Raw genomic sequence first — 14,120 nt, 5'->3', positions numbered from 1 at the left:
GCAAAGTTACTCTCTCTCTCTCTCTCTCTCTCTCTCTCTCTGTTTCTGTTTGTGTGTGTCTCTCTCTCTGTCTTTCTCTCTCTCTCTGTCTCTCTCTTCGCTGAACCAGGGGGGATTAATGGGACGTGTGAAACAAGCCTCACGGGCCTCTGGGAGAAGCAAAACCCCTCTACAAGTAGACCCCCCCGTCTCCCCCATCCCCCCCCCCACACACACCCACTCCTCTCACTTAACTCAATGAGATGATAGACTCCTGTTAAACCCTTGCAGCTCATCCTCTAAACCATCCCTCACCCTCTCCTCCGCCAACCCGTCTCAACCCACCTTCCTCTACCGTGTCTCTCGTTCTCGCTCTCGTCTTTCTCTCTCTTTACCTCCCTTGTTTCACCCCTTGTTTCACCCATTGTCTCACCCTTTGGCAAGCACATCCCTGATCTCTCTCTCTAACCTGAAGGAAGGGTCCACCTCCCTTTCCTTGTTTCTCATCTGCTCTTCTTCTCTTCTAAGATCCACCTTCCCTGCTTTTTTTCCCTCTTGTTTCCTCCTGTTCTGTATTCTCTTCTCTCTCTCTCTCTCTCTCTCTCTCTCTCTCTCTCTCTCTCTCTCTCTCTCTCTCTCTCGCTCTCTCAGGGTCTGTGGGTCAGGCTCTGTTTTCACAGAGTCCCACAGCAGGCCTCTGGTGTGTAATGTATGCAGCCGCCGGTGTCCTTGTGAGTGAGTGTGTGTGTGTGTGTGTGTGTGTGTGTGTATGTGTGTGTGTGTGTGTGTGTGTGTGTGTGTGTGTGTGTGTGTGCGTGTGTGTTTTACACCGTGCCTGACATTATTAAGCCATCCCAGCCGTATCGCCGCTTTTATCTCTAGCAGGGAGCTTAATCAGAGGGGATTGGTACCGGAACGACTTAGACCTGCTCCAAACGTTAACCTGTTATCTTATTTCTTCTCTCTCTCTCCATCAGATATATATAACATTCAGGGATTTTTTTCTGTTTATCTCTGGTATCCACATATTTATCAGAGAGGCCCAGGGAAAAGGTGCAATGAAGCTCAATGATTTTTAAAGAAAAATAATTAAGTAATCTGTTGCTTTAGCTGATTTCTTCCGAGGGATTGGGGACTTTTTTTCTCTTACACCAAAGAAAATATACAAAAATAACGGGTTTGATTTTATGTATCCAGTTGAAATTGGCTTGCTTGTCGTCCCTGTAAAGTTAGTGTTAACGTACAGTAAACTAAAGTAAACTTTGTTTCTCGCCCAGAATTTTAACGTGAAGGTCAGGCTAAAGGCAATCAGTACTTAAATTAAATTACACCCACAGATGTTTTTTAAAACAGAACTAGGACAGATTATGCGATAACAAACTCAGATTGAAAGTGATTTCAATATTTCTGAACATGCTCACCTCTCGTTCTGCAGATAGTGAAGTCGGTAGTGTAATAGAGGACTTTCTGAACGCACGCTTTAGATCCACACTTTTCCTCCTAACTTCAGAATGATCTCCACTGTTCAAATGTCACCCTCCAGATTAAGCCCACGTTCTGATTGAAACAAAAAACGCCCGTCAGGGTTGACTTCCCGCAGAGTTTTGACTATGGACGATGAACCCGCTACCCTCAGGGCTTACAACCAACCCCAGCTCAAACACAGGCCCACAGATGTAGCACACATGATAGCGCTGGTGTTGTCCCATCCTTCGGCCCTTGTTTGATCAGAGCGGGAGAGTTTAGACCGATAATGAGTTTGGGATTGACTGTAGCTTAGCATCTGTGAATGCTGGTCGCAGTTCGCTGGGTTTTTAGTTTGATTTCGGCTATTCCCGCTTGACTTGCCATATAACTGTTTGGTTTTCGGCTAACTGTATTATATTGGCTTTTGGGCTGATGATGTAACAAAATCCAGGGATTTTCGGTTAGGGAGTACATGCACCAGAACACAACTTGTGGTTTAAATCTTTCTGACCATGAAGTTACGATAGCATATCGTACATGAAAACCAATAAACACCAGCAATCATACATAACACGCCTCTTACTTTTCCCCCATTGTGAGCAAAGAAAGTAAATGTATTTGTTGAATGAGAATGAGAATGAGAATGAATGAATGAGACTCACTAGTAAATGTGCAAGTATTACAACGTCATCACCGCTAGCTGACGTCTAAGGCCGACTGGCCATGCTTTGTTCTCTATCGTGACTGTTCTTCTGATCTGTTGAGCAACATCTATTCATCGCTGATGGAACCCGCTAGGCTAGGCTAGGCAGGGTTTTGGTGGTGACTTGCCAGATCTAAAAAGGAGTCAGAGTCGGAACGATCGCTTCATTTTCCGACTTATATTTATGCCGAAACTACAGATATATACCCTGTCTGTCTTCGATCTGTCTCTTATTTAAAACCCTTAATGATTATTATCGGAAGTCAGACAGGCAAATTCGATTGTATCGGGATAGCAGAATTAAAATGCCAATTCAAAGTCACCACAGGGCCACTGTTTCCCGAAAAACAATCAGCTATTTACACCGAACTGCATTTGCCATCTTATGCAGCCGGCCAACACACCACCTTGATCAAATAAGTGGTAATAATTCATCTGGAGATATCAACATTAACAAACAAACAGCTTGGGGGGGGGACAGCATGGGTGCGGGGTGATCAAAACGGACCCCCCCCCCCGTTCAGGGTGTTCTCTGAATGCTTCAAGTGGCTCCGTTCACAGAACCCTCACCGCGGAGCGGGGAATGAACAGAATGGAACAGGAGCAAAGAGAGCAGAGGGATAATGATCACAATCTATCTTTAGCAACCGCGCCGAGGTGCACAGGTTTCAGTTTTTACCTTTTTACCTGGTTTTCTTCTTCAACGATTGTTCCACACGGCGTTCATCGCAGGGTGCGCGGCTCTGGCTGTGTGTGTGTGGTCGCTCGTGGTTTACCTTCTGACTCGGCCTCAACCCTTTAATGAAGGAGACGGCGGGCTTGTTGTGCTCTGCTGGCCAGCGGGGGGCCGGCAGTGAGGCTCGCCCCCCTCCTACCTCTCACCAGACCAAAGGGAGAGATGTTGGGAAACTTAAGGGAAGAGAGAATAAAAATACACATCAATTGCACAACCCCTTTAAGCCACTTTACCTCTCTCTCTCTCTCTCTCTCTCTCTCTCTCTGTCTCTCTCTCTCTCTCTCTCTCTCTCTCCCACTTATCTATCTCTCTCTCTCTCTCTCTCTCCCCCTACTCGCTCTCCCAATTTATCTCTCTCTCTGTCTCTCTCTCTCTCTCTCTCTCTCTCTCTCCCTCTCTCTCCCCCTTCTCTTTATCTATCTCTTTCTCAGATTCCTTCCTCTGACTTTGTTTCCGCTCTCGGTAACATCAAGGTTTGATAGAAGAAAAAGGGAGAAAAAAAGGTATCTGGTAACGATGATGGACACACAGCAAATCCTGCTGGGCTGATTTGACCTGCAAAAGCCCTTCTGTGCTGGCGGATACTTTGACAAGCTCTCACACACACACACGCACACACACGCATGCACACACACACCCGCACACATGCAAGCTTGCATGCACGCGCACACACACACGCACGCATGCATACAAATACGCACATACGTGCACACACACACACACACACACACACACACCAATACCTACAAGGGTACATACTGAGAGAAATCTGTTCCATTGGCTGCAGGACCATCTGGCCTCAGTGCTGGGAAAGGTTGCACATAGTTGGAGGCAAGGTGTTTGTAAAGTTGTGCCGTGTTCTCTGAGAAGGAAGAAAAAAACCTCAGCGCCACTTCTGTCTAATCAAGGACACACTCTGGTGTGTGTCACACGAGCCCTTGCTCTTTTCTAGAGCAGGCGTGACAAGAGCAGAACAGAACAGTGTGATCAAACAGGACTTGAGTAGGCTCAACCTACTGGTGTGTTTGTGTTGGTGGTGGTGGCGGGCGGGTTGGGGGGTCCTATCTGCCTTGTCGTTGTTGTATTTTGATAAAGATCTGACGAGAGATGTGAGTGTAAAGGCAATAAAACACAAATCAAAAGACGGGAGTGGGAGACTATCATGTGACACGTGTCATGGGATAAACAAACGGAGGGGGAGAGCAGGGACGAGTCCTGCCTGTCTGTCTGTCTGTCTGTCTGTCAGGGAGTCCTCCACTTTGAGGAAGTCATCACGCAGCCCCCGGAGCAGCTTCTACTCCAAATAAATAGATGATACTTTCTCGCCCCCCAAAAAAACAAAGAACCTTTGCGGTTTGGCTTCCGGCAAGAGAGCGATGAGAGAGCGAGATAGAGGGAGGGAGAACAGAGGAATGGTAGTGGAGAGGCTAAGATATAGTGGGGTGAGGCACTATTAAAATTTGAGGGAGTGAATTGTTAAATACCTCCATAAAGAAATATAAGACATGGCCTCGTTTTCACACTGCCGGGGCCCCTCTGCTGGCAGGTGATAAGGTGCACTGTGTGTGTGTGTGTGTGTGTGTGTGTGTGTGTGTGTGTGTGTGTGTGTGTGTGTGTGTGTGTGTGCATGTGCGGCTGTGTGTGTCTGCGCGTGCATGAGCATTTCCACGTATTTTCTCATGAATGGTATTGGGAGACATCAGTGAACCAAAGCCCTCCTCCTCCTCCTCCTCCTCCTCCTCCTCCTCCCCCTCCTCATCTCCCTCCTCCACCTCCTCCTCCTCCTCCTCCTCCTCCTCATCTCCCTCCTCCACCTCCTCCTCCTCCTCCTCCTCCTCCTCCCCCTCCTCCTCATGGGAGGGGTTCCTCTTGGGGCCGGTGATCCCTTTCCCGTTTCTGGGCGGTATCTATCAGTGTAGTCGTGAGTAGGAACCTCCCCCAGGCGGAGGCACGGCTCCTTCTCTTCAGCGTTGACACGGATGTGCTTTCGGATGACATCAAGAGCCACATGTCCTAGGGCCCCTTATAGAGCCCAATAAATAAAAAATGGTTTGCGCTCTCCCTACGTTCCTGTAAAGTGAGTCTGTTTTTCGCTCACCGCGGGAACGGTACACACAGGGAACAAACACACCGCCTTCAATTCTAACCGCGCAGTCAATTATTCTGTTTACCCGTGCCTGCTTTCTGTATTAGGCGTTTTGGCATGCTCGCACACACACACACAATACACATGTGCTTTGAAACACACACGCACATATGTGTGAGCGGTGCAGACACACACACGTGCAGTCACAGTCATGCACAGACTTCTGTGTCAGGCATCAGCGGAGAAAATTTTCCCGTTGACATTTTATGTTTTCTGGCACAATATTGACTTCAGAGAGAGAGAGAGAGGGGGAGACGGAAAGAGGGAGAGAGGGAGGGAGAGAGATAGAGAGAGAGAGAGAAAGAAAGAAAGAGAGAGACGGACAGTGAAAGAGAGAGAGAGACAGACAGAGAGAGAGACAGAGAGAGAAAGAGAGAGAGAGACAGAGAGAGAGAGACAGAGAGAGAGAGAGAGCGCGCTAGGAGAATTTACGATGACATTCCATATTACCTTGGAGACAGACACAGTTACTGTGTGTGTGTGTGTGTGTATGTGTGTGCGTGTGTGTGTGTGCACTGCTTGACGAAAGAAGTCATGGCTTGAGAAGAGGAGCAGAAGGAGGAAGATGGAGATAAAATAGAAGGACTGGGTGAATTGGTGGGGGGGGGGGTTGGGGGCAATAAGCAGAACCAGGCTGCAATAGCAGTGGAGATCCTTATCCCTGTTTGCGGTGTCGGTTCTGAAGTACACCCTCGGTTGGTCAAACAACAATCCCATCTCCGTTTTAAACCCGCCGGAATTCCTGGTTTAACCAATGAGTGTAAAAATGGTTCCTTCCATTATAAGTAATACTGCTAGTAATACCAATGCTATGAGTGTTGGGACACGTTCAAGGGTCTTGTGATAAGTCACGTTGTTTTTTACATCGATTATATTGAAATATAAATGCACATTTTCAAATCCCTTGAAAATGTGCACCCCTTTTTCACACCCATTCCCCCTAAGCGGTTTCTGTGCTAACACAAAGACCACCTGTTGCCTTTCTGCTCTGTTCTTAGGACCGTCTCACCATAGCCGCCTTACCAAACATCCCATAGCATAGCCCTTTGCCTCTCGGGACAGGAAAACTCTTGTTTAAAGAACTATCCTCTAGTGTTTTCCCGTCTGGGGTTTCCAGGCCTCTGAGCCCGTTCTCCAGCCCAGTGCCAGGTTGTGGTGGTGTCACATCTGTGTTGGAGCAGCACCTCCTGGCCCCAGGACTGACAGCACAGATACGCTCACCTAACTAGCGATCGCACTACGTTACGTCCTATTGCAGAGCACGTCTGATGGTGTCTCTGACGATAACGAACACCTTGTTCGCTTGTACACCAGGTTATTTTTGACGTTTTGATCTAATGTACGTTGAGCTTCTATTCTAGTTTGTATTAGTGTGTCGTGGCCTATTGTTTAATTGTGTGGGGCCCCTACAGTGATTCAAGACCCTGTCTTGAGTCTTGTCCGGTGTGTTTGTGTGTGTGTGCTTTTCTTTGTCTGTGCGCTTGTGCAGATGTGTGGGCTTGCGCACATGCACAATTCACCAGGCAGTATATTATGGGCAGATCATATCCCTCCCCCTTCTCTGTCTGAGCGAATGAGAGAGCTGATCCCCCCCCCTCCCCAGGCCACAGCCAGTCCCCCTCAACACGCCACACAGCACAGCCGGTCCTGTAACACGAAGAACCACACAGCACAGCAAACCACAGCAGGTCCGAACACAAAGGAAGGAGCAGGTTGGGGGGGGGGGGGAACCAAGGTGTGGCAGGGGGGTTGATAGAAGATATATTTAGTGTGTCTGGGTGGGGGGGTCCACCATCAAGCACAGATGTATAGGTTGGGGGGAGTGAGAGGAGGGAGGGAGAGAGGGAGACCAAGGGAGGGGAAGGCAGGGCTGAGGAAAAGGGACAGGGAGAGAGAGTGAGAGGAGAGTATGGAGGGGAAAGGAAAGCGCTACCGGGCCCTGTGCCAGGTTCTATTCCACCTCTGGCCCCGGGGCGGCTCGGAGCTGCCACTTCCTCTCACCTCTGGACCGTCATCAATAAAGGGCCCTTCTGAGGGGGACGGAGGACTTGACTCGGGTTCACTCCGGGCCCCGCTTCCAGCTGACGCTGCCAGGGCGAGCAGGTCTTCTGTTAGAATTAATTGGATGTCACTTTGTGGTACACGGGACACGGCTTTTCGCACATTCTCCGTAACTCGCCCTCTGTGTGTGTGTGTGTGTGTGTGTGTGTGTGTTTGTGTGTGTGTGTGTGTGTGAGCACTACCTGAGTACTGCTAATGCTGTTGCTCACGTACACCCCCCCCAAAAAAAACGGGCCAAAATGACTTCTCTTAATAACACGTGTCACGCTCTAAAATGAGTGTCACAACTGCGTTGTGCCCACACACCTCACACACGCGTCCCACACAGACAAACACACACACACACACATCCCACATGCGCACAAAGACACACACAAACACGCAAACACACATACACACATGAAATTGAACATTTATATATATCACACACACACACACACACAAACACACACACAAACACACACACATGCAATTGAACCAGCTCAAACACAGATCCACGTACACAAACACATATTACACACACACTCACGAACACACACACTCATCATCTCTCCATCGCAAGCTGTGAGAGCACCCACCAACTGTGAGAGGGTTTCAAGACCCAAGCGGGATTTAGGAAATGCAATATGCTGCCTAATTCACTTACTCGCTCACTCACTCACTCACTCACTCTCTCTCTCACTGACTCACTCACTTACTCTCTCCCTCTCTCTCTCTCTCTCCCTCTCTCCCTCTCCCTCCCTCCCTCCCTTGTGCGCTTTGTGTGGCCATTATTACCGCATCTGTTGATGGTCGCTTAGCTTTTGTAGGAGCGGGCTCCGTCTGTTCGTCCGAATAGACAGTGCCATATGTGACCAGTGCCAGTCCGTTAGCCCCCCAACTCTCTCTCTCTCTCTCTCTCTCTCTCTCTCAATCTCTCTCTCTCTAATGCTTTGACCTCGCTAACAGTTAGCAGGTTGCGGCAGCTAACACCCCGGCAGCCTCGCAGTTCCGTAGCTCTTTTAAATTTTGTACAAAATGGCATCGACCACGAGTGGGTCAGGGGAGGGTGATAGAGGGTGTTACAGTGAGAGGTTGCAGATTCGCCAGGCTTTGCTAGTCTCCGCCAAGGTCTATGCTTGGCGTCTAGCATTATTACTGCTGACATCCCTCCAGGATTTTCAGGTCTCAGCTGAGGACCCGAATGCGCTTTTGGTGTTTTAGTTGAAAATATATTGTACAATATATTATAGTAGTAGTAGGACACATGGCAGTGGCGGAAGTTGTAATGATTAGTATTGTCTTATTGAATCATTATTATTGCCACGGTATTACGGTATATAATTAACAATAATTAGGAAAATGTCAAACTACGTGACACATACCATGAGAATATTACCGACCAGAAGATCATATTTTGACAATTCTACTAAATGGAAAGTGTGTAAAGATTGGTAAGAATAGTACTCCTCAATAGCAAAAATAGTTTATTATGGACAGAGTTAGGTATTGCAATCTGTCTGTCCTTGTCAACCTGAACGTTCCTACGTTTGAACCATGTTTCCACAGCAACAGGAAGCGGAGATGCAAAAAAAATTGTTCTCTCTATTTAAAGAAGGTTTCAATTGAAATAGCAGTCATTTCAATGGAACCCAGTGTATGCGCCACGTCTTCATGACTCTAAATGATTAAACCCTGGCCTTTCGTTTAATGTCAACCCAACCTGCTCAGCTAAATGTTCCTTGTGGTAATCATTTAACCCACTCTTCAATCCCTCCTCTCATCTGCAAACGTTGCCTCCGGCGTCTCACACATGCTGTGCCATGATGCGGCTCCCTTTGCTGTGTTACAGACTCTGCAAGATAGATTCGACATTCAACAAGAAACCCAGTGTTACCACCGTCATGACAAGACCGTCATCTCCATCCCCTCTGTCAAAACCACCATCATCACAGCACCTTTCAATCCCATCACCTCTGTCAAAACCACCATCACCACAGCACCTTTCAATCCCATCACCTCTGTCAAAACCACCATCGTCACAACATCATTACCTCCATCCCCACTACAATCACCACTATCATCACAACACCGTCACCTCCATCACCTCTATCACAACCAGCATCGTCACACGATCATGACCTCCATCACCACCACCATCACACCACAAGGACATCCATCACCACGTCACCACTCTCATCACACCGCCGTCACTTCCACCACCTCTATTACAACCAGCAGCACCACCCCGACCACCCCTACTACCACCACCACCACCATGCCCACAACCACCACCACCAGCACCGCCATCGCCATGACCAACATCACCGCCACCGCCAACACCAGCATGCTTCCCACCGTCACCACCATCAAAACCACAACCACCACTACTACCACCACCTCCACCGCGCAACAACCACCCCCACCACCACCACCGCCATGAACCAAATTACCGCCACCACCAACACCAGTAGGCTCACCACCATCACAACCACCACCCCGACCAGTACAACTACCACCAGCACCACCACCATGACCAACATCACTGCCACCACCAGCACCACTAACACCACCCGACCACTATCACCACAACAAAAACCAGCACTCCTACTATCACCATCACCACCACAAGCACCACCATCACCACCACCAAAACCAGCAGCACCACCACAACCGCCACCGTCACCACCACCACCACTAATGGAGCCGTTGTTGTTGTCTTCCAGGACTTTGCCGATACCATCTTCCACCTGGTGAGGGAGAAGTATCGCACGCTGGTGGGGGGCTGCAGCCCCGCCCACGCACGCCACAAGTCCCTGGCCGGCATCGTCATGACCCGAGGTACGGCCAATATCATCCACTAGCTTCCAGATATACATTATATACATCCGTATGTATAATGTATACACGCCACTGTGAATTATTGAAGCAGTGCAATATAGAACGGATGGGAGACTGAGGGGGACAGGGAGATGGAGAGAGAGAGGGGGAGAGAGAGGGAGAGAAGTAGGGGATAGAGGGAGAAAGAGACAGAGAGGTAAGAAAGAGAAAGAGAGGGAGAGGGGGTTAGAGAAAGAGAGAGGGAGCAAGAGAGAGAGCGGGTGAGAGAGAGAGAAAAGGAGGGCGCGAGACGGAGATACAGTGAGGAAGTAGGGGATAGGGCAGGGAATAGCAAACAGAGATGGAAATGGTGAATCAAGCAGGAGTGGGAGGAGAGAGCAGAAAACAAAGAGATGCCACTCCAACACCGAAACACTTCCGCCCCCTCAGCACACACACACACACACACACAGAGGCACACAAAGGCACACACACCTTTCCCAATAAATAAGTGACTGTGTGCGTTCTCCGAGGATGTAGAGGCGAGCTGGTAGGGCGTGCCAGTCAGCTCGGCGTGGGCAGGATCTCGGCCTTGCTTCGACGGGGGGGCGAGTAGGGGTTGCCGCATTGGGTGGCTTAGCAAGGCCTCTAAAAAGTGATTCCAACTCCCAATAAGAAGTGAAAGAGACTGGCCACACTCCCTCCAGCACAAAGACCAGCCTTATGGTTTAGTGCCCCCACCCCCCTCCCCAGTCCCACTTTCAGCTTGAGGGTTGGAACGACGAAGAGGACGGCTGGATGGTGTGCTGACCGGTAGCTGGACTGATCCAGACATACCATAATACACACACACACAAACACAGACGTCAGGCAAGACACATACACACAGAATTCGGACACGCATACACATACACACTGCCACACAAACTGACCGACCGAAAGCAGCGGCAAATACAGACGCACCCATCCACACACATTCAGACACATATACACACACACACACACACACACACACACCCACACAGGAGGGAAAAAGCGTTATCTCAGTCTCTGGGGATGCATGCTTCAGGGGCAGGGGGGGCTGGCAGAGGGGTCAGCCAGGAGAGGGGGGCGGGGGGTGGGTGGGGTATCTAGCTGTCTTTGGAGAGCTCCAGCAGCTCATCAATTTCCACTTCAGTGAGACCCCCAGCCCGGCCAGACCTAATCCAATCCGCCTGCCCCCCCCCCCCCCCCTCCACCAGCACCACCACCCCCGCCGCCCGATCCCTCCGCCTGCGAGTAATTGCTTCTGTTTGTTTATTAATAGGCAGCGTTATCTTCAAAGATCCAGACACACAGGCGGCCCAAGCATTCGCCGTGTGGCAGGCCGGCGGTGGCCAGCGCCCATGCCGGCAGGGACCCGGCGGAGCGGAGACACACACACATATGTCTATACACACTCACTCACATGCACACACTCACTCACACACACACACACACACACACACACACACACAAATATATACACAGACATACTGATTATAAATAGTGGTCCGGTGTTTAATGTGAGACGGATGGACAGACAACAACCTCCACACATACAGCAGTGGGGAATCATGTGTGTGTGTGTGTGTGTTTGTGTGTGTGTGTGTGTGTGTGTGTGTGTGTGTGTGTGAGGGCTTGCTGCTCAGAGCTTCAATGTTGACCAACCACTCAGAAGGTGGGGAAAATCGCATTGAACACTCAGTCCATTGAACGCTAAGTTCATTGAACGCTCAGTCCTCAGTGGGTGGTTTGGACACGCCACACACATGTTCACACATGTGTCTGAGAAAGAGTCGGGAGGAAGGGAGTGGTCCTTTTTATGCATACATCCCATCCTCAAATCTCGCCTCGCCCCAGATACACACAAAAACACACGCACACACATCTATGGACGCACACACCCACAGCGGGCTGTTCCTGTGAAGTTCTTGTGGGGGGGAGGGGGGATTTGATCGGACCCCAGGATGGGAACCCGAGAGATATTCCTCAGAGTCTCGGGGAGATGAGAGCGCCGAGTTTCAAACAACTTGATTATGACCCTTTTCCTCACTCCAGATCCCCCCCTTTCAAAGAGACCATTTCTTCCCCCTCCCCTTCTCTTCTAGTCGTCCTTTTCCCCCTTCTCTTTATCTTTTCCCTCTCCGCGGGGGGCGGGGGCTGTCTGGAGGCTCTACAAATTCTCTCTTTTCCCGACAATCACATCAAATGACAAATCTGTGCCTCGCAGAGACACTGAGGAGATGTTGAAGAAGGGCCTTTTGTGGCTGGAGAAGGTAGATTGGAGGGCTTCAGGTGGGCGGGGCCTATTCTGGTTGGTTCTTCCACTCAGACAAGCTCCAATGTTTAAAGCAGCTGGTTGGAGCTTAAGATATTATACAGAAACGGCGTCATGAAAGCCTCGGAGATAAGGGCGTATCAAGTCATTGACGTTAGGATTTTGTTGGCAAATTCTGCTCAGGATTACACAGAACGTTTATATACACGCTTCGCTATATTTTTTTGTCTCAATAGTTTGGGCTATATTAGGGAAATTAAAATGGTATAAAAAATAAACATTTCAGAAAAGGTGCCCATTCTAAATTCAATGACGCAACGGTTCATAATGCATATGAACGTTGAGAAGAATGAACCTGTAGTGGTGATCTTCTACACACATTATTTTTAACAGATTTATCCATTGTTCTGTCTTGTCACCTCCCCTACGTGACATCTGACCCCTATTGACCCCCAGTTTTCTCCACTCACTAAACATTGAACCGGTTTCATTCACAACATACCGTAATTAATCGCTCCTTCAGTCCTCTGCATGTGCGGTTCCCCTAAGTGGGACTGAAGCCTAAACACTAGTCAATAACAAATCCCCCTCCTGAACATTAATCACAACACACACACACACACACACACACACCGCCTCCCACTCAAAGCGTTCTGAGCCCGACATGCGTGTGCTAACAGCTGTGGTACTGGGTAATGTATTGTGGTGTATGTGTGGCACTAGGACGCCGTTTGCCAGCACGCAGATGCAGGGCAGACGTGGGGAGATGGCAGTAACACCCCATTAGCTGTTTTTCTGCACGTCAGGCAGAATGCAGAGTTTGCGCACTGCCATGATTGTCGTGCCAATGATGACTGTGTGTGATTTGACAATAAGGAACGGACGGACAGGCACAATGATGACTGACGGATATTTATAAATGTGTATGGATACATATATATACATGCACATTTATAAATATCCTCTATATATATACATATATATATATATTTACATATATACATACATAATGTAACCAAGGTTACACTTTATTATGAGTAAATATGGTTCAAGGTTGCCAGTTAGAATGTTGTTATCCTTATTGTTAATGAATGACAAAACAATTTACATTCTTGTTTTCCTTTAAATATTCTTATTATAAAAACACTGTAATAAGCAGGTTATGTGTCTTATAGGTAAGGGATAATGCCTGACGTCCATTATCAGGAGTTAATGGACGACGCAGAGGCTTCAGAATTGTCCGACGCGCAGCGGAGTACGGTTGCTTCCGCAAAGTCCATTAATTCCTGAAAATGGAAACCTCAAAGGGCATTATCGCACTTATACCATGGTCACTTGCCAAAGAAAATAAATTAAGACCATTCATTTATATTTTCATGCGTTTTACAATCCAAATATAAAGTTTTTCACAAGCCATAACTTTGTTTCCCTGGTAACGCCTGAGGGTTTGACTAATTCCTGGAACAGTCATTACCCTCCCGTAAGGTTCTTGCAATTGAAACGTGTTCACTCCTCCAGTGAATAGGATGGACCTTAGCTACGATTTGGCGGTATTCTAGTCCGCTCAGCTATGAGCCAGAGAGCTAACGTTATGCATTGTACATATTTATAATTCGAAATTCATCCCAGCCTTCAAACCAGAGATACTCTATGGTCAATAGCATATGTATCCGCGTTGATTACAGCTTAATTCATTTTTCACAATTTCCCAGATCTCGTTTTGAAGACTGAATCACCGCGCCATTCCTTTCAATGGGAATCGCGACGGTCTATGCTTTCAACATAAAGTGTACATATTTATAATTTGATATTCGTCCCAGCCTTTATACCACAGATACTGTAGGGTCTATAACATATAACTGCATTTTCTGATTACAGTTTAATGCATTTTTCACAATTTACCAGCTCTCATTTTGAAGGCTGAACAGAC

General features: G+C 48.4%; 1 protein-coding gene across 1 annotated transcript in view; it reads left to right on the top strand.

Annotated features, from left to right (window-relative positions):
* Positions 1 to 14,120, top strand: part of adarb2 (adenosine deaminase RNA specific B2 (inactive)) — a gene marked incomplete at both ends in the record, with an annotated part of 151,929 nt that overhangs the window by 102,008 nt on the left and 35,801 nt on the right. Inside the window, one exon of the mRNA XM_079754616.1 lies at positions 9,798 to 9,912. Within this exon, the coding sequence (XP_079610742.1) occupies positions 9,798 to 9,912 (115 nt within the window). The remainder of the gene's footprint in view (positions 1 to 9,797; positions 9,913 to 14,120) is intronic.

Source organism: Pollachius pollachius, assembly GCF_949987615.1.
Source record: "Pollachius pollachius genome assembly, chromosome: 17".
Lineage (NCBI taxonomy): Eukaryota > Metazoa > Chordata > Actinopteri > Gadiformes > Gadidae > Pollachius > Pollachius pollachius.
This window is presented reverse-complemented; position numbering and strand designations above follow the sequence as displayed.